The sequence below is a fragment of the Sebastes umbrosus genome, chromosome 7 (assembly GCF_015220745.1).
Source record: "Sebastes umbrosus isolate fSebUmb1 chromosome 7, fSebUmb1.pri, whole genome shotgun sequence".
Taxonomy (NCBI): domain Eukaryota; kingdom Metazoa; phylum Chordata; class Actinopteri; order Perciformes; family Sebastidae; genus Sebastes; species Sebastes umbrosus.
The window spans coordinates 6,315,043-6,336,238 of NC_051275.1; the positions used below are offsets into that span (position 1 = coordinate 6,315,043).

The following is a 21,196-nucleotide window of genomic DNA, read 5'->3' on the forward strand; positions in this document are numbered from 1 at the left end:
AGGGTGTGATTAAAAGGGCCAGACCAGCGCCCGTGTCGAGTTAATAGGTTTATATGAATAATGCAAGCGCAAAGGAAAAGAGGGAGCTCAGTGTAAAAAGAGAGAGACGGGTTACGTCGTATCCCGTCTCTCCACGCGCAGGCTAAGTCACAATCCCTCTGTGTTTCCTGTCCCCAAACAATGGCTCTGCAAATGAATGTGATTTTTGTTCCATGGCTGGCACTCTAATCCCTGCTGCATGATGTCTTTGTCAACCAGCAGAGGATTATTTTATTATTATTATGTCTGGAATGGACAGTTGCAGATGTGACTGGGGTGTTGGTTAGAGTGCATGGCAGTCTATTTCTTACACAATGATTCAATTGTGGGAGGAAAATGTGCACAGAATGCAGCAGCTTCTCGCTGAAAAAAAAAAAATTCTGGGTATAACACAGATTTATATAGATCTTATTTTATCTTACTTTACGTACTGTTTTACACACTGTTACATTCCTTAGATTACCAATTTGCTTTCACTCTTACATGTGTGATATCCCCTTTTATATATACTATACATATTGTTGAAGGAACCTAAGACCGAAGATTTTCATTGCCAATGACTTCTTTGCTGGAATTGACAAATAAAGAACCTTGAACCTTGAAATTTGAACCATTCAAAAGGCAAATTTAAACGTAATTTCCGTTGCTTTATATGTAGAATTGCTTTATTGCTGTTGGTAGCTATCAGATCACATTTATTTCAGGCATATTGAGACTTATTCTTTGCTCTGATCTTGATCTTAGTGCTACTTTCTACCTCGTAGACTGTTCAGGAACAAAATATTTTGCTGAGAATTAAATTATTAACATATACAGACATGACACATACTGTGCCTTTCCTGTTGACTAAGCCTGTTGATTTAACCAAGGTGCGGGGCACACAATGACACCTCCTGATATCATCAGTGGGGCTGAGTCTTATGATTGCGAATAAGTTGATAGTGGGTACAAACTCAGGCTTGTTTCAGAGAACCACACCTCTGGCTCTATGCACTCCTTTGCCTCTGGTAATGTTCTGAAATGAGCCTGAGCTCTGAAACACGGTGCTGTGGACAAAAATGCAACTACATTCCTTCACAATGTAAGATTATGTGACGGTATCACAAATCGAACCTATGTGAAAGGTTAGCTAAAGGTGAGACTTATAGGCAAGTCCTACAGTGTCGGTTCTGGCTTAGGTGTTGCCTGTGGTTAAAAATGATGTTTGCTCAAAATAAAAAAGTTCTTAAAGGTACAGTGTATAGGATTTGGTTGCATCTAGTGGTGTGGTTGCAGATTGCAACCAACCACGGTTTTGCAATCTGCAACGAGCTATCCATATAAATATGAAGGGCTCATTCTAAGCTAATGAAAACACAATGATTCTTAGCTTCAGGTGAAGAAGAATCATGAAGATCTGCTTTTTGTTACTGTGCCCCACATACCTGGAATATGCCTCAACAAAACTTCGACCTCACAACAAGTTGACCGTGTTAATACCGCTGAAACAATTCAAAGGTTTAATTGCTAATCTTATTGATCATAGCTGTCATCGCTTTTAATTTTATTTTGTTATATACAGTATTTTTTCTGTTGTTATTTTAATATACATAGTCATATATTATTTTATTGCTTTTTGATTTTAGTTGTGTCTCCATTTATTCTATGCATGACTCGGCACCACTGAAAATGAGGGTTCTCCCTCAATGCGTTTTCCGAGGTTTTAAATAAAATAAAATGAAACTAAATGAAATAATACTCCTTTTCTGCTAATAGATCCCCGAAAAGTTGCACACTGTTCCTTCAACATGAGCTTGAACTCTGGAGTTAAATGCAAATGTTCTTCCTATTATCCAGCATCAACCCCCAGCTTCCTCCTGGTGTTAGTCATGTCTGTCCCATGTAATCCGTGCATGGTGGCGGATCAGATATCTTCCACTTTAGAGGCACAATCCCTGATGCAAATGTAAACAAAAGGGTAGCCGCAGAGCCAGATATCAAAGCACAAGGCAGGAACCTGTTATCATGCTCAAACTGCACGGCAAGAACTAACACTAGACAACAACTACATCTAAGTTATTCATATAAATCATGTTTTATGATGACATCTTTATTGTTTGTTAACAGTAAAAAACTCAATATATTGTATGATTATAAGCTGAGAAAAACATAATACAGATTTAATGTAATATATTATAGATTGAATCTGCACTGAAAATGTTATTTGCATTTACAGATCTCACACTGATTACATTAAATTTCATCACAGCAGACTTTCTTTGAAAGTCCTTGAAACACAATAGCCGTGCTGTCGACGAGCAGATCAGTACTGAAGGTATCATTTGGTACATTGGGTGTATTCTTACCTCCACACTCCTTTTGCAGTGCAGTCAGTCTGGAGACTGGAGAGTGTTAGTGAGGGTGTCTGATAGACGGAAGGTTAAAGGAAAGGCGGATGAATAGAGTAGGTGGAGAGGAGGTCACAGAGAATGAGGAGTATTATGCTCTCATACACACACTGGCACGACTACACACGCGCAGGAACACAGCGAGCGGGAGTGCTTGCGAGGCACAGCTGCTCTCCAAACACCGCCATCCATCACCCACTGCAGTGTGACTGCATATGGCGTCTGGTGCTTGGAACCCACTCTACTACCTTGCAAACTAAAGCAACCTGTGAGTGAGAGAGAACGAGACAGAGAGGGAGATGAAATGAAGAGAGTGTGTGTGAGGGAATGAATCAGTTAGAATCCGGTGTGAAGGATATGGAGCTGAAGGTTACTGGGAGTCTGTTTATCTTTCAATCTTTCTCTCAGTATATCTCTCTCTCTCTCTCTCTTTGTTTACCTGATTCAACTGTTATCAGGCCATTAAATAGGCGTTATCAGTCGCTATAAGCACCATAGATGTGCGTCATTAGGGACCTACTATGCCTACTATGTTATAAAAGTGAAAGCTAATCTTAAAAGCAACACATTCTAACACGTAACACTGAATGAAATGTTATGTTTTGAATACAAACAAAAAGGCTTCTTTAGGTTTAGGCCTTCAGTTAAAGGACCAGTATGTAAGAATTAGGGGAATCTGTTGGCAGAAATGGAATATAATATTACTAAGTATGTTTTCTTAAGTGTATATAATCACCTGATAAAAAGAACCATTGTGTTTTTTGTTACCTTAGAATGAGCCGTTTATATCTACACAGGGAGCGGGTCCTCTCCACGAACTTTTCCTGCTTGCGCCGGAGTCGATAACTCGCTCCCGTTGCCGCCGCTCTCTCTCTCTTGCTTCACCACTCACTTCCCATATACACACAAGCTCTGCCAACACATTTTGCACACAGAGCGGCTTCAGTTGGTTGCAGTCTCTTCACCTCACTGCTAGATATCGCCAGATCCTACACACTGTTCCTTTAAGTTTAGGGTAAAAAACATTGTCTTTTGGCTTAAAATATCTATGTTCCAAAAGTGAAACTTAATACTTGTGAACACAAAGGCAACTACACGTTGTTGGTTTCACCCAGGATGCTCCTGGGTGAAAAACGTGTGTTTTTTGTTCCATCAATCGCCCCCAACCTCCACACCATATGGAGTTTCACAGTCTTTACTAGAGCGCCTTACTTTCACTTCTGCTCCTGTCATTATTACTACGGTCACTAGAGGTCGCTGTAGTGTTCTTTTATACCTTCTTTCAGTGATCTACCATGTGAATAGATGATAAAACCTAATATTGGGCGTAGTAGGCCCCTATTGACCCACATTTATGGTGCTTATAGTCACCGATGACTCCTATTCAATAGCCTGACAACTGTTTCTTTGGATGTGAAGAGAGGAAGAAGTTAGAAGGAGAGAGGTGGGCACCAGAGGACATATTCAGATCTGCAAAAGTAGCAATAAAACAATGTAAAATGACTCTATTACAAAGTAAGTCATGCATTCAAAATGTTACCTCTGTAAATACAGTAAAGAAGTATTATCAGCAAAGTCCACTAAAATATCAAAAGTAAAAACACTCATGCTGAATGGCCACTTTCATTTCATGTTAGTCTATTCTATTATACTCTTTAAATGCCACAGTTAGTCAAGATGGAAGTCAATTTAACTACTTGATATATTGTTGGGTACTTTAGGCAGGCTATAGCAATGCATCATATTTTACAAGCTGATCTTAAACATATCTCAAAATCATAATCTGCAAGCAAATATAGCTGTCAAATTAATGGAATAAAAACACAATATTGCCCTCTAAAATGTAGTGAATTAAAAGTAGCGGTAGAAGAATTAATTGAGTGCTTGCTCTTTAAAATGTCAGAAAAAAACATCCATCACAATTTCCTAGATCCCAAGGTGACATTTTCAAATGTCTTGTTTTAGTCGAAAACCTCAATATTTTCTATTTAAAACGGTAAAAAAAAAACTCAATATTTTCTAATTGAGAAGCTGGACCCAAAGAAAAAGCAAAGCTTAGCATTTGCAATGACAACATTGAAAGCTGTTTAAGTACAGTACAGTACAGTACAGTACAGTGGGCAACTCCGGGTCTGAGAAGTGAAGCCAACGCTGAAGTGCCTTAAACTTGCATTCTTTCTAACAGCCAGCAGGGGGCGACTCCTCTGGTTGCAAAAATAAGTCTGATTGTATAGAAGTCTATGAGAAAATGAGCCTACTTCTCACTTGATTTACTACCTCAGTAAACATTTTAAACATGAGTTTATGGTCTCAATCACTAGTTTCAAGTCTTCTTCAATACAGCATGATGTTCATTTAGTAAATTATGGTCCCATTTAGAGTCAAAGCTTTAGGGCGTTGCTACCATGTGATTGACAGGTCGCCACCACGGCGTTATCCGGTCTGGGAGTTGTCCGTTTTTTCATCTTACAACTTTAACCCTTTCACAGTGTGCTTTCAGTTCATGAAAGTTAATTCTAACTCTTTTGTTCGCCTGAAAATGTCTTATTCAGCGTTCGGTTGTACTTAGCTCCACCCTCTCGTGTCAAAACCAAGATGGCGAAGGCCAAAATGCCAAACTCGAGGCTTCAAAACGGTAGTCCACAAACCAATTTGTGACGTCACGGTGATTACGTCCATACAGTCTATGATTTAGTGACTTTCCACCAGTGGTGAGCACAAACCAGAGAAGCAGGAGAACGAGGGTCTGGAGGGATGAGGGGGGGTGGTGTGTGAGCTGGTGTTACTGTATCTCCTCCTGGGCGGAGATGAGAAGCAGCTGCTGAGCCCTCTGCTATTTCCAGCTCTCTGCTCTTCCTATCCTACCCTCTCATTTTCCAAAACACTGCTTTTTCACCCTCCGCCCAGCCTGCCTCGCCGCCTGGCTCATACGAAGTGCTCCAGCAGCTCTGCCTCGGGCCGAGATTGCGGCGAACCACTAAATGAGCAGTTATAGGACTGCTCCCAGACATCGTCGTGAAACCTCTAGACCCTCATTTGTGTGCTTTCAGTCCGCCCATTCCTCAGCCACTCTGATCTGGACTTTGCCCTAAACCTTCTATTCATCCCTCCCTCTCTCCGCCTGGCTTTCCATCTGTTTCTGATGGCACCGTTTCTACCTGAGAGCCTCGTTACACTGCCAGCCAATGAGCAATCGCTGTCCTTCTTAATCTTTCTCGTGACCCCTGCACCATATGCTTACACACGCACATGGTTTTCAACCTGCAACTATTCAGATGAAGATGTCTTTCTTGTCATTTATTTTGCCCAGATCTGCTTCCCATCAGCTCGTTCTATGAATAAAACATCTTCCGAATTGAATTCATCAAGCAAATGATATATCATTGACCTGCTGAAAGAGTCTGGAATACCTTAAAAGAGTCACAGTGTGAAACCGGATTTTCTCCACCGCCATTTTGATTGCAGAGTTACAGATTTGGCTATAGAGGAGGGATGAATCCCTTTCGGCTTCAGGTGCACAGGCAGATGTCCAAGTGTCAAAGGGCCTTTCTGTCATACCGCTGTAATGAAATGTAAAGGACCAGGCAGCTATGAATTATTGAATCATGCCCTTCTTTCCACTCATCTCATTAGCTATTCCTTTTTTTTAGTCCCGCTAGGCAATTTATTGTTTCTAACCCTGGCAGTGTTGTTGAGCAGTGACCTGGCAGGGGAATGATTTTTTTCAGGGGGGACAGATTGGTGGTGTGACTAACAGGCGTATTGGTCCGTGTGATTTGCTGTTACAGTGGGCGAGTTCGTGAGTGACGTGCTCCTGGTTCCAGAGAAGTGCAAGTTCTTCCACAAGGAGCGTATGGACATGTGCGTCAGCCACCAGCAGTGGCACGGTGTGGCCAAAGAGGTAAGGAAGGAATTAGTTCATAGGAAACAGTGGGAGGCTGTATCTCCGAGCAGAACTACGGAAAGGAAAAAGTCACGTGGAAAGAGGAAGCATCAATTTAACTTTTAGGGATGCGTCATCCCTTCTCCCTGTCATACTGGTCACACTTTTATTACTTTCCAATCTTTCCTTTTCCCTCCCTAATATCGTTCCACCTGTCTGTGTGAGTCTCTGAGGCCCTGTGATCACAGGCTGGCTGGGAGCCCTCACATTTCAGCTCCTAATCAGATTAGTGTTGTGGCTGTAATGCAGCTAATCCCCCCTGGGCAGCTCCATAGCGGGCCCCCGGGGGCCACTCTGACCACGACAGCACGAGCACCAACCGTCTGTTCTTGTCTCTCCCTGCCTCGCGCTTCCTGACTCTTACTCCTCCTCCTCTCCGACACGTATTATCACGAATGCCTGAACCTGAGTATCATCTGCAGCCTCAGATAGTGTGACATCCAGAGGCACAAACGACCTACATTCAATAACAAATGTGTTACAGCCAAGCGGTAATAAATCTTACCAGTGGGAAAATCTGGGTAAGAAAAATGACTCCAAAACAATCTTGGCTCCCTCACCAACTGCCACTGAGATGTTGTTAAGCAGGGTAGTTTCTCAGCAGCCGACTGAAGTTGCACTCGGTACCAGCTGCTATGTGAAGCACAGCATTGTTGAAAAATAGCACATCAGTTAAAGGACTGCGTGACTTTTTGGAAGTGTGGTCCATTAATCGTTTTAGTCAGTATGTGACAAGAGAAGTAGCTCTTAAATCAGTATGTCTATACTCTGTCGGTGGATAGATGTCAGGGACTGACTCTATACGAGAAGTCACAAAGTAAAAACTGATAGATAGCAAGTATACACCTGCCAAGATTGGTAAAACTGAAGGATAGTGAATGCTGTCTTAGTAGAAGATCTCTGCAAGACATTGAGCTTTCACGATAAAAGTTTAGATATTCGGAAAATACTTTTGAAAGTTATCTACAGGTATAGGATAAAGAATACAGACATTAGATTAAAAACAAGGATTTTTTTTCTGACTTCATATTTTACTAGAGCCCTTTGACAGTTCTAGTCATACACTGTAAGGCCTGCTATATATACAAATATAAATGAGTTAATGGGATAGTAACACAATAACGCAAATTCATTTTAACGCCATTAATTTCTTAAAGGCATTAACACAACTCGTGTTTTTTAGGTTGTAGCCATCTCAGTTTTAAAGTCAGAGTGAAGATACTGGCATCATATGAAACTAGAAAAACCTAAGGAATCCATTGATACCAACCATGTCATACTAGCTTTTTGTGAAGGAGGCTAAATAAACGCTCCAAACTTAAGTTTGGTTTGGCGAGGAAAAACTGACATGGCCATTTTCAAAGGGGTCCCTTGACCTCTGACCTCAAGATATGTGAATGAAAATGGGTTCTATGGGTACCCACGAGTCTCCCCTTTACAGACATGCCCACTTTATGATACTCACATGCAGTTTGGGGAAAGTCATAATCAAGTCAGCACACTGACACACTGACACAATTGATTTCCAATAATAAATACAAAATATTTCCAATAATAAATATATATTAAATATATATATACGTTTGCATAAAGCAAGCATATTTGCCCACTAACGTGTTGATAAGAGTATTAAATACTTGACAAATCTGCCTTTAAGGTACATTATGAACAGATAAAAAAATGTGCGATTAATTTACAATTGATCGCGATTAACTGTGGACACATATTTTAATCGACTGATTGATGATTGATTTTTTTTTCTTTAAAAATCTCAAGTGTTTATTTTAAATATTATCTTTTAAATGATTTGTATAATATTTAAAAAAACACAACGACATATTGATAAAACTATAAAAAATATGACAACCACGCGGTGAAAGTTTGACTTTAAAACTTGAACTTGAACCATGTTTTGTGCTTTAGAGCGACAAGAGGACATAATTTACTATAAACTGAGGTGAATACTGTCTTCTTGCAGCATATCAACAAAATCATGTAGCTGAATTAATGAAACTTCCAGTTTCCTCCCACCGTGACTCACATGCTCCTCCATCTGGCATGGGCAGCACTGTTGATGTAGTCCTTTAACTTTCCCTTGATAAATAAAGGTTAAACAAATGTCACCTTGTCAAAGCGAAAGTTGATACTTTAAAGAGGCCTAGAAACCACCGCGGCTTCATCAATCAGGAGCCCGTGTTCAGTCGATATCATTCACCGACTCACTCCTTCTACCCTGCCAGGCCTGTTCCAAGAGCTCCATGGTGCTGCACAGCTACGGCATGCTGCTGCCCTGCGGCATCGACAAGTTCCACGGCACCGAGTACGTGTGCTGCCCCTCCTCTCGCGGCGTGGAGTCCGCTCCACCTTCCCTGCCCTCCCAGGAGGACGACGAAGACGAGGAGGTGGAGGACGAGGAGATTGACGAGGCCGACCTGGACGACGACGAGGATGCCGTAGAGGACAGGTGAGCAGTCTGTGGCTGTGTGTTCATGATCACGGCGCGTCTTTGAAATATTGCGAGCATAATATCCGGCCTCTCGCGAAGGGCAGGCATTACTGGCCATCTGGATGAATTAAAGTGTCGTGACATTGACCCGTGGCAGCTGCTCTGCTTTGTTTGATAAATCACTCCTCTTCCTGGCCTCCACCCCTCCACTCAATCACCTCCGCCTCCCTCCCTCCATCCCTCCATCCCTCCATCCCTCCCCTCCACAGTGAGACACCAGCTGATGAGCAGCCCACACAGAAGGAGGAGCTGGTGGACGAGGATGAAGACGAGGACGACGAGGATGAAGAGGAGTACCACTACGTCTACGAGGACGAGGAGGCGGATAAGGAGGACGAGTATGAGAGAAAAGAGAGCAACAAAATGTCAGAGAGCCAAGATGAGGACAAGACTCTGCAGGAAGTTAAAGGTTTGTAATGAGTTGTTTTAAATTATAATGTGCCATCCTCCCTTCCATCTCTCTCTCTCTATCTATCTCATTGGCACGTTGCCTACCACTTAAATATAATCAGCCCTTTTTAACTTTTAATCTATAGGCAGTTATGCTTAAATCTCAGCCAGACTGTAATCAGATAAATGTATGCATCAGCAATACCCTTTTCATCAGCTCAAAGCAGACCCTGTGATGTACTGTTCTGCTTTATCAGGCACAAGGACAAATCATCCTGCCTTATTTGTAGCCAAACTGCTGCTAAATCCTGCTCATGCACAAAAAATAAGTTTTGTTTTATTGTTTTGTTTAATCATATTTATAGATTTGGCAGAGGTAAGGAGTGTTTGGTGGTAGTTTTTTGTTTGTAATAGAGACTGGAATTAAGTGCTGCCCCCAGTGGCTGGATGATCTAACAAGCTGTCCCCTGGCAGCGGTGTGCACCCTGGAGGCCGAGACCGGCCCCTGCCGAGCCTCCATGCCCCGCTGGCACTTCGACATGAGCCTGAGGAAGTGTGTTCGCTTCATATACGGGGGCTGCGCTGGCAACCGCAACAATTTCGACTCAGAGGAGTACTGCATGGCCGTGTGCAAGCGCCTGAGTAAGTCTCACGGGACAGAGGCTGGTTTGACAACACCCACCTCTCTCTCTCACCCCCTCTCTGTTTGTGTCTCTGCTGCAGACCTCTCTGCTGAAAACACTTTAGGATAATATAGGTTTAGTCCGTCACTGACTTAGAAACAGAACACCTGCTCTGCAGGCTTCAGCTGTCACTCATCACATCACTACAGCTGTTGCTACCATGTGACCTCCAGCACAACAATCACAACAACATCATTTGCTTTTCTTGTATTATCACACCGATATATCAAGTGCTGCAATTAATGATTATTATATGTCAAATATTTTTTAAATTAATTGTTTAGGCTAGAAAACACTGCATGTTGCTTGATTTGTCAAGGCAACGGTTCAAATTTAAAAAACACAAATATTTAATTTACAGTGATTTAAAGCATTTAAGAACTTCTTAATAAATAACTTTCTTAATACTTAATCCAAATTGTTGCAGATTCATTTTCTGTCAATATATTAATGAATAATAGTTTCAGCACGGTATAACTGAATTAAATGTCATGTAGCATTCAGTTCTTTATCAATAGATCTTAATCTCTTCATTTACGGCTCACACTGGTTCATTAGTTTTAGTTAATTAAACTGGAACTGTTGAAATATTCAATATTGATTATATCTGACAGAAAGAAAATAAGCTTATATTAGATTTTATCGGAATAAATAAATTACTTCAAATATATATAGTACATTATCCAAACTATCCAAACAAATATATCTATATTTGAGGGAACAGATTGTTAATTTTGTGTTTTTTTTCCATTGAATTCTTGATCAGATTTTCTGATTTAATCATAATTCTGCCAATTTTAGACTGTATTTTCTTGTACAGCTACCCGTGTTTAGACAATGTTGAACATTTGAGAAATCTCGCTTCATTTCTTAAATGAAAGAAAGGGTATTACTCAAAGTATAAACAAGTATGATTTTTTGTAATCGTAATGGAACTAATATTGAAGAATTTAAAAAACAATACTGTCATTACAGCTCCAAATAAATTTGTGATTGGGATACAAAAGTAAAAACATAACAAAAATAACAAATAAAACATCATGACATTCTTCTTTCTTTTTAATTTAGTGTTCATTCATATGCATGGAACTTCAAACACACTTTCTAGAGTTTTCTTTCTTCTCTGTTTGCCTGTCAGTGTTCACTCCTGCCTTTTGTTCATGTTTCTGTCTGTCTGCCTGTCTGTCTGTCTGTCTGTCTGTCTGTCTGCTCACAGAGCACTGGCACTACTTTTGCAAGAACCCCACTAGCATATGTCAGCAAGCATAAGTTTGTTTTTTTTGCACCTTACCGTGACTCACTTTTCATCAGTTCAAACCCAGTTCATGGCCATGACCAATTGGTCTTTTGCATTTCAGAAAATAAAATGATTTCAGGAGCTATATCAGGAGCTGTATGCGTTTATCCGTTAACCCCGTGTTTTTGATGGTGAGGTGAAACGATGAGGTCGCTTCCTGTCTGCGAGCCCGGAGCGTTATAGTTTTTGTCCGTTGCGAGCGGTGCAGGGAGCGAGTCATGCTGCGTGACTGTAGAGTGAGGAACCCAGAACGGAGCCCTCTGGCCTGGCCCCGGATGACACAGCCGTCAAACTCAGGGATATTTCCATTGGTGTTGGAGACGCGACCTGTCAGCAGAAAGCCAATGGGAAGATGAAAGGAATTCAAAAGGAAAGACTGTCAGATTCTTTTACATTTATCCGACTTACTGAGGGTGGAAGAACGCCAGTGAGAGGAGTGCTTCTGTGAGGATTTTTGTCCAACTTCAATCTGCATTCCACTTTCAACTCTCTCTCTTTCTCTCTCTCTCTCTGTGTCTTTGTACCCAGTTGTCTGTCTGCCTACTTGTGTCTGCCTGGATCAGCCAGTCTGCCTCTCTGTCTGTCTGTCTGTTTGTCTGGTTGTCCGTTTGCAACCCCGTCCACTCACCATCTGTTTCTGAATTTGCAGCCATGCCACCGACTCCTCAGCCCACCGACGATGTGGACATCTACTTCGAGACCCCGGCCGACGACAAGGAGCACAGTCGCTTCCAGAGGGCCAAGGAGCAGCTGGAGATCAGGCACCGCAACCGCATGGAGAGGGTGAGTTACCAGGTTGAGTCAGGACACCGCTGCCCTCATTAAACAGGCAATAAGTAAGATTGTATTGTACAAAATCTTGATTGTGTACAGTCAGGCGGTTGAGAGGACTACTCTATATTTCATGCTTTTAGGTTGAAGAAAGTCCTTTTTACAAATAGATGTTATTTTGTTTTGCACATGGAGAACAAAACACTGTCCAGTGGTTCACCGGACTGACAGTTGAAAGGGCAGAAAGAGAGAAAAATCCCTCTGAGCAACAGTTGAATAAGAATAGAAGAAATCACCAGTCATTGGTAAACGAAACTGGAAGCTTGGCATCAAAATATGTGCAGATTTAAAAAGGAACAGGTTCCTGTTTCAGTGTCAAATGCAGGAATAGAGTGCTGCAGGGATGACGTATTTTTGTAGACCAACCAGGAAGTTAGCATCGCCCTGGTTCCCTCTACAAAAAGCCAATGGGATTTTTCCATTGGGTTTGGATTTTTGCAGAAAAAAACTCCGTGGCAAACAAACATTTATGATACTTACACGTTTTGTTAAGCAAGATAATCTTCACAAATGAACACCACTTTTATGATTTTTGAAGTGTGAATGCAATCGCCTGAAGTAAAAACCTAACGTGAGGCTATAAAACAAACTACACCATGGTCGCATGGACGCGAGTATACGCAATAAAGCCGTAAAGGCGGACGAGTCGGTGTGATGGGTTTAGTAGTCTCATTAAGCCACTTGTTAGCAACCGTCTTTGTTAAGACACGTAATAGCTTAAAAATGAATGAGTAGGATATTTACTGACGTATTTCATATCGTAGAACAAAATGTTAAAATATCTTAAGCTTGTGTTAAACAATGACCTTATTTCAGGCATCTAACCAAAAACCTATTCAATAAACCCATTGACTTCCAGACGAGGGAACCGGAAGTGCTAAAATGCTAACTCATTTCCGGGTTTTAGGACTCATTCCTGCAGCACTCTATTAACAGAAGATCTAAAACTAAAACTAAATATTTAGAGACTATTTGCACTGTTGTGGCTCAATAATGATCGAGGGTCACTTGCGCTTTTCTGTACTGGAAAACAAATTCAGTCAAAAAATGTCTTAAGCCTATTGGGGTACAGCTGAGAGTAGCCTCTGCCTGAGAGAATTCAAGGCCAACAAATTAGCAAGTCAGTTGGCTTGCTAAGTATTTCAAAATTCGAAAGCAAGAATGCGGCAAGGCGCAAAGTCAGACTTTAAGGGTCACTTAACTTTTGCGCAATGGAATACTTTCTTTTCTATCCATCTACATTTACAAAAATGACTGTTTGACTCATTTTGAGTGGACGGGTGCAGTAGGAACACCTTGCATCTTGCTTCATTTCCATCTCTCTCTCACCTTCTCCAGGTAAGAAAAGAGTGGGAGGAAGCTGATCGCCAGGCTAAGAACCTACCTAAGGCTGAGAGGCAGACATTGATCCAGGTAAGACACTGATCCTTCCCCCTGGGAGTCCCCCCCTTTGTCCCTTTGTGTGGGTGAGATATGATGGCTTACAGGCCCCGGGTCCCTATCTCCCTGCGCCATTAAAGATCCCTTTTCCCTGGCTGCTCTATCTTTATCACTCTGAGGCTAAATTAGGGCACTGTCTGAATGGGGAGACTTCTAATTGAGTCCCCAACTCCCCTGACAAGCCTGAGAGGCGACATGAGTGAAATTGAGAGCCGTTTCCTTTTTTTAAATAGAAAGATGTGTAGTGCCATACTGTTTACGTTGCATATACATATTTATATATGTTTATGATTTTGTCTGTAGCACTTCCAAGCCATGGTGGAGTCCCTGGAGGAGGAGGCAGCCAGCGAGAAGCAGCAGCTGGTGGAGACTCACCTGGCCCGGGTGGAGGCCATGCTGAATGACCGGCGCCGTCTGGCCTTGGAGAACTACCTGGCTGCCCTGCAGGCCGACCCCCCCAGGGTAAACACCACACACTGGCCTCTCGGAGCATCTTTTATCCTCTCCTCACCTCCCTCCATTTGTCTATTGCTTTTCCCTCGCCTAGTCAAACACATTGACACATACACACATTTCTGTCAGACCACACTCACACCTTATACTCTACTTATGGCTTGTGGCTAATCTCATATCCTGTCAAAAGACCCTGCGCCAATTCATCATGAGGAGAATGGATTACTGCAACCAGAAAAACACACATCCCCAAAAAAAATCCTCCATGAGCACAGAGTCAATCACATTTGAACCCACAGCTATAATCCCTGTGTGTGTGTGTTTTTTAATTCCTTTTATCTAATAGTCTTTTGATGCTTTTGCCAGCACACAGTTTGGCACTCTGTTGCAAGAGCACAGGTGGCCTCTCTAACCACCAGAGTTGGCCATGTCATCCAAGAAGGACTAAAATATTTCTATTTTGTACTCATTTCAAATATAATAACCTGACCTGAGAGCAGTAATTTCTAATCCTGCTTCCGTTACACCTCAAAAAATGCTAATTGCATCATCTGTGGTGGGATTCTATTTCAGTAGGTGCCGCAGAAGATTTTATGTCATGTCACATGCAACAGATTTTTTTGCACCTCACACTTGACAGCGTTCTTGTCATCCTTCTGCTCAGATATATGAAGGGGGTGAAAAGAGACTAATTTTCATGTTATTTCTCATCTTTAGTAGCACAGAGTGTGCTCATGTCTGATGATAGGTTCACTACTAAATGGGTTTGTGGGTCATATTGTTTCATCATGTCACGTTTTTTTTTAACTAAAATCAAATACACCTGAATCTGATGAAATCAGAATCTTTTGAATGAAAACATTTAAAGGGAATGAGAACAATAAACTTTCAAAAATATTGGATTGATAACTATAAAATTAGAAGAGAACACCTGATTGATACGACTTCAAAGTCACTTATCCACACAAGATATCATACTGATCCATCTAAGAGGCGGTATTACACAGATATGGTCATGAGGTTGCGTTTCACCGGCCAACACTACAAACCACCCCTCTTCTTCCCCCTCTATGTCCCGCTCAGCCCCACCGCATCCTCCAGGCCCTGAGACGGTACGTCCGCGCCGAGAACAAGGACCGTCAGCACACCATCCGCCACTACCAGCACGTCCTGGCCGTGGACCCTGAGAAGGCTGCTCAGATGAAATCACAGGTCAGTGATTTTAATCCTGATGATCACCTGATCTGACCGCACGGGGCCCAAGTTGATATCTTGATGTTGCTTGTTTTGTCCAGTCAACCATCAAAAACTCCCAAATATTCAATTTACAAACAGAGAAAAGCATAGAATTCACACATTTGAGAAGCTGTAACCAGCAAATGTTTGGCATTTTTGTTAGAATTCATGATTTTGATGATGATTTATACAGTTAGGCTATTTGATTATTATCTTTGTAGTCCAGTGGTAGGCAACCTTAGGTAGCTTAACCAATGCAACACTAGCAATAAGTGTGTAAGAGAGTTTTTTGGAAATGTTGCCCTCTCATCCGCATACCAAATTACCTCTTTCACAGCCATTGGCAGTTTGCACAGCCTGTTATTGACGGTAGTTTGATTTTTTTCCCCACTTGCATTCCCCAAAGATCCGCCCTACTCTGCCTGTGATCTGTTTAGTACTCGTTGCCTTCTCCGCAGAATTTTTAAGTTTATTGCTGATGAACAAGATTGGTGGAAGGTTGGTAGGGTTAGTGATTACAACTTGTGGTGGCAGTTTCTGTTAAAACAAGACACAAACCAAGGTAACAACTTGTCTTTCAGTGAATTTAATAAAAAAGGCATACATTAATAAGTAAAGCATCTGCAGATGGACTCACGAGCACAGACACCTGTTGTGGACTGTGGCAAGTGAGCCCCGAATACAAAGAGTAGTCAGTATTTATACATTTAAAGCATAACACGAAGATAAGTGCAAAGACGAAAAGAAGGGAAGGATAGAAAGTGTATCAATGCGTCAGCACACAGCAGACAACAGAGCATCACAAGACATAACAAGTATTTCAGCAATCTGTTGTTTGCAGTTACAGAGAACTAAAATGTCAGGTCACTGTCCTATGGTGACAAAGTTGAACATGTGAGGCCCTGAGATTGTCTAAAGATACAGTGTTAAACTGCAGATATGAAAATTGCCAATACAAACTCAGACATGGATGTTTTCATAGGGATGGCAGCCTCCTTGAATAGTGCTCTCATATATAATTGCAATGTCCTGATTATGGAAGAAAAATGTTTTTTAGAAATGTTGCTATTAGGGCTGTCAAAGTTAACGCGATAATAACGCAATTTCGTTTTAACGCCAATAATTTCTTTAACGCGTTCGATCTTTCAGAGGTTGTAGCGAGCTCAGTGAAGATAGTATCATATGAAACTAGAAAAACCGAAGGAATCCATTGGTACCAACCATGTCATACTAGCTTGTCGGGAAGGAAGTTAAATAATGCTCCAAACTTGCGCTAAATTTTGGCGAGGAAAAACTGGCATGGCCATTTTCAAAGGAGTCCCCTGACCTCTGACCTCAAGATATGTGAATGTAAATGGGTTCTATGGGTACTCACGAGTCTCCCCTTTACAAACATGCCCACTTTATGATAATCACATGCAGTTTGGGGCAAGTCATAGTCAAGTCAGCACACTGACACACTGACAGCTGTTGTTGTCTGTTGGGCTGCAGTTTGCCATGTTATGATTTGAGCATATTTTTTATGCTAAATGCAGTACCTGTGAGGGTTCCTGGACAATAATTGTCATTGTTTTGTGTTGTTAATTGATTTCCAATAATATATATATACATACATTTGCATAAAGCAAGCACATTTGCCCACTCCCATGTTGATACGACTATTACTAATACTTGACAAATCTCCCTTTAAGGTACATTTTGAACAGATAAAAAATGTGTGATTAATTTCCAATTAATCGTGATTAACTATGAACAATCATGCGATTAATCCCAATTATTTTAATCAATTGACAGCCCTAGTTGCTATGCATATTGCCTTTATGGATGGAATAAAATTACAGATCCATTGGAGATTTAAATTTCGATGTTGTGTCATAATTAACCTTAAAGCTTCAGCAGGCAGAACGTTTTTGGCATAATTGGGCAAAAATTCCATAATAATCTTTCAGCATATTGTAATTCAAGTGTTCTGAGAGAAAACTAGACTTCTGCACCTCCTTATGGCTCTGTTTTCAGACTTTAGAAAAAAAAGATGTGCTCCAGCTGGTGGGCGGTGCTTGGTATTTCCTCAACTGATCTCAACATGGCTGCCGGGTCACAATCTTTCTCATTTTACAGCTAAACAGTACACTACAAGATGATTCTGAAAACATTTTAGGCAAGAAATAGGCATTATAGTAACAGAATATTTATTCATATTTGATCAGCGTTGCCTAGTTTGACCGTTTGATCGGAGTTCACGAGTGATTGACAGCTGCTCAGAGACGGCAGCTGGACGGCTGATTCCAGATCAGTTCTGACTGCTCTGTCTGTAAAATCCTCCAGATGCCATTAGGAGCACCTGAGGACACCAGAGGAACAGGATTTATTTTCAGATTACCTGTCTCATGCACTGCTGTCAGGATATAGTGACCATTTTATAAAAATAACTTTTTTTAATCAGATTTGCTCCATGTCAACCCACTGCTGCTTTAATATCAACCATAATGTTGATATGGCACGCTGATTAACAAGAACATTTAAAAATGGCACTTCATATGAAAAAGGTTGCCGACCCCCGGTGTAGTCCTTTAGTTCAGTTTGGCTAATTGGTACCTGCCAATAATTGGACGTTATTTGCATCCTTCCTGCACTATAGTTTTGACATGCTGTATTAGAGGCTGTGTCAGTAAAGCTGAAGCCTCCTGCAGAGCCACTCAGAGCTCTCACACTATCCCCTCTCAGACAGGGGAGGGATAATGATGTCTCAGCCTGCTCCTCTCTGCCCTGTTTCTAAGTGTGTAGGAGGTAGAAAGAGTGTGTGTTTCTCTGAGTTGAAGCCCGGGAGGAGTGTGTAGGCTCGTCTGATGGAGGGGGGGGTGTTTCATTCACTTAAGCCTCAGCTGAAGATTAACATTGCGCAGGTCTTGTGTAATGCTGGACTCTGAGCCGCTGCACAGGGATTTGGCTGGAAGCTCCTCCGTTAGATGCGCTCGCCTGTTTGTGTCAGTGCCCTTCGACACCATTTATAGTTATCCTCCACCATTACAGATAACACAGCAGATGGATGAAACAGCACAGTGAGGAAGGGGAAAGGACCGGAGGGTTTCCATTTAGATGAATCGTGGCATCTGGGAGGCGGGGAGCCTCTGTGCTCAGTCATGGGAAGCCAATCTGTGTTGTTGTGCTCCCACACTGTTTATTTGTCAAGCCTGTGTATTTCTTCACTCAGCCAATCCCGCAGCATGTTCAAATCTGCATCTTTGCGACTGTTTGTGGTTTTGACATGTGACATCACACAAAGGATCCTTTGTAAACAGAAGGCTTGCTGTGCTTTATGTAACTGTGACTTTCTGGGATCAAGATTATTCTTTGTTTTTTTAAAAAAAGCCTCACCTGTCTAGCTCAGGAGAGGTTTCTTGATGCATGGAAATCTCTGCTCCAACACTGAGACATCTAATCTTCATAATGACGATTGTTTGTCAGTGTCAAGCATCGACAGGAAGGTGCCACAGGGGCTGCATCGTGCCTTTTTAATGGGAAAGGTGCATTATTGCCATCTGTTGCCAGCTCTGCTGCACTACAGCCATGTGTTGGAGGATTAAAACAGTCAATCATCATGTTGGGAAATAAACAGCAGTTACCTGCCAAGATCAGCTTTGTCAGTGGCTGGTAGTTTTTCATATTCTGCCAGTCTCTTTGGCAGCAGTAATGTGGAAATATTCCTCCTCTCCAAACATCATATTGCTGGTAGAAACTGTTAAAAAAAAAAAAAAAAAAAAAAAGGAGACCGGAGAATTTTTGGAATAAGTTTTGTATCTGCTCAATCAAAAGAGTTTGTTGTTTTACTCAAAGTGTGATGTAGTGGGGATCATTGGGGCTGACAGGCAGTAGTTCCTGTCAAGTCAGTTCAGAGCTTCAACACTGATTTGAATATTACATGCAGCAACTTGTTTTATGTCTTCAAGTTGGCTGGCTGCGAGCGAGTCTGACTTCATCTGAAGAAAATCTGCTCTCGAGCAGAAAGCACAGTTCTGACAGTTGTGTTTACATTTGTGAACATGAACGACTCTCTCCCTTCAGAACATTTATAGTTATGGGCAGAGAACAGCTAGCTGACTCTCCTCACATTTATACTGTATAGTTATTTATTACATTATTGAGATTTTCAAGCCTTTTTCTCTTTTGCACCGATTAATAACATTTTGCACATGTTAGGGCTGTCATTTAAAATATTACAATGCCAGTACTAGTACCCTTAAAGTGATAACGATACCAATAGAGTAGCCTACCTCTTTCGATACCCATCATGTGAATGGAAGCTGTGTCCCATTGGCTGTCTCACAGAGCTGGTCGTTCCCTCTGCTCCTTCAACCACTCGCTCGTAAAGAAACCAAGCTGCGTTGTATTTTAATAAGGGCCGTAGGCTATACCGAATGTTTGTCATCATATTTTCTGACCCTTAAAAAAATAATCCTCAAATTCTCAATTTGAATAAAGAGATTCATCGGATTAAATGAGCCTTATATGAGTTTTTCTTTTATTAAATCAACTTTCTTGAATGTCACTCATCAGTTACATTTGATTGTTGCTAGACCGCCAAGTTAATACGATGTATACACCGATACCAGATCGGATATCGGGCCGATACTGATTCAAATAGCTGGATTTCAAATTTATGTTTATATACATTATATACTGGAATTTTAATTCCTGTTTAAGTTTTGGCCAACCAGTTGCTGCATTAAAAAGGTTTACACTTGAATTGTAATTCCTGTTCATTTTGAAGATCTTTTACCATGTTGCTGGTGTACGATTTATTATTTTAATAATAAATAACAATTCAGTTCATTTATATCTATGTATTTTTTGTTGCATTTTGTTTTACAAAAGTTAGGAAATTAATGTTTAAGTCAAGCCTGATGTTACCTTACACATAAAAGAATCATCCCAGTCACTTCCACACAGTGAGGCATACAGTTTATTAATTAAACACTGGTATCGGATCGGTACTCTGTATCATCCGAAAGCCCAAATCTCAGGTATCGCTATCGGTATCAGGACTGAAAAAGTCGGATCGGTGCATTCTGCATTTTTTTTGGCCTTAGTGAAAATGTTGTTTTTGAAAGGCTAAACACGGACAAATATGGACTGAAGGAGAATATATACATGTTGTGAACTTTGGAAATGATTACATCTACCTTTTTCCAATAAATCTTGAGTTTTGGACTGAAAAGTGACTGAGACAGTTACAGAGACGAGGGCTGGGCTGCAGCGCTTGCTGTGCGTGTTTGTTTTTTTAATAATTAATATACAGAACAAGCTTATATACAACACCAACCATCGCCACGATGTGGCACACATTGATGTTGTTTACTAAGTGAAGGTTCTACAACTTCATCATCTTCTGTCTCCTTTATCGTATGTGTTGTCGTGTTCTTATTCATCTTCATCTTTTTGTTTGGTTTGTATTCCCTCTTCCTGCTGACACGACTCTTTCTGGAGATGAAGTTCAATCTTCTCTTACGCATTATCTCATTGTGCCGATATGTTTTCCCTGCTTCTCTGTGCAAATCTCCAAACAGGAAAGCCGAGACTGTAATCTGTGATTCTATTAGGTGACAAAACCTGTAACCGCATCGGTAAACCCAAAAACTTGAGTGAATTTCAGGGGGATTTTCTGGAATAAGGGTGTATTTTCTGGTTCATTAATGTTAGCTTTTGAATAAATACTGTTGGGATGAACATTTCATACCAATAGTTGGCAAATTACTCTGTAATTAGTTGTCACTGGATTAGTGTTGAGGCGATTATTCAGTTAATGGGCTTGTCATATGCCGTAAAATGATTCATCATCAATTTTAATGAATGATTTGTAATTTTGAGTATTTTATCAAAACAATTCCCGCTCCTCTAATGTAAGGATTTTCAGATTTTAACGTCATTATAAACATAATTTGTTTGTGCTATTCACTGTTGTTCAGACAAAATAAGCAACTGGAAAGACAACAC

The 21,196-nt window shown here is 41.1% G+C and overlaps 1 protein-coding gene across 5 annotated transcripts in view; it reads left to right on the forward strand.

Moving 5' to 3' along the window:
- The window catches only part of aplp2 (amyloid beta (A4) precursor-like protein 2), a 74,128-nt gene that overhangs the window by 40,304 nt on the left and 12,628 nt on the right, over window positions 1-21,196 (forward strand). For 4 of the 5 annotated variants that reach the window (XM_037774261.1, XM_037774260.1, XM_037774258.1 and 1 more), the window contains exons 4-11: window positions 6,215-6,327; window positions 8,610-8,833; window positions 9,085-9,284; window positions 9,740-9,907; window positions 11,895-12,028; window positions 13,415-13,489; window positions 13,820-13,978; window positions 15,053-15,181. In XM_037774261.1, coding sequence (XP_037630189.1) covers window positions 6,215-6,327; window positions 8,610-8,833; window positions 9,085-9,284; window positions 9,740-9,907; window positions 11,895-12,028; window positions 13,415-13,489; window positions 13,820-13,978; window positions 15,053-15,181 — 1,202 coding nt within the window. The remainder of the gene's footprint in view (window positions 1-6,214; window positions 6,328-8,609; window positions 8,834-9,084; window positions 9,285-9,739; window positions 9,908-11,894; window positions 12,029-13,414; window positions 13,490-13,819; window positions 13,979-15,052; window positions 15,182-21,196) is intronic. The other variant, XM_037774262.1, reaches the window with a different exon arrangement.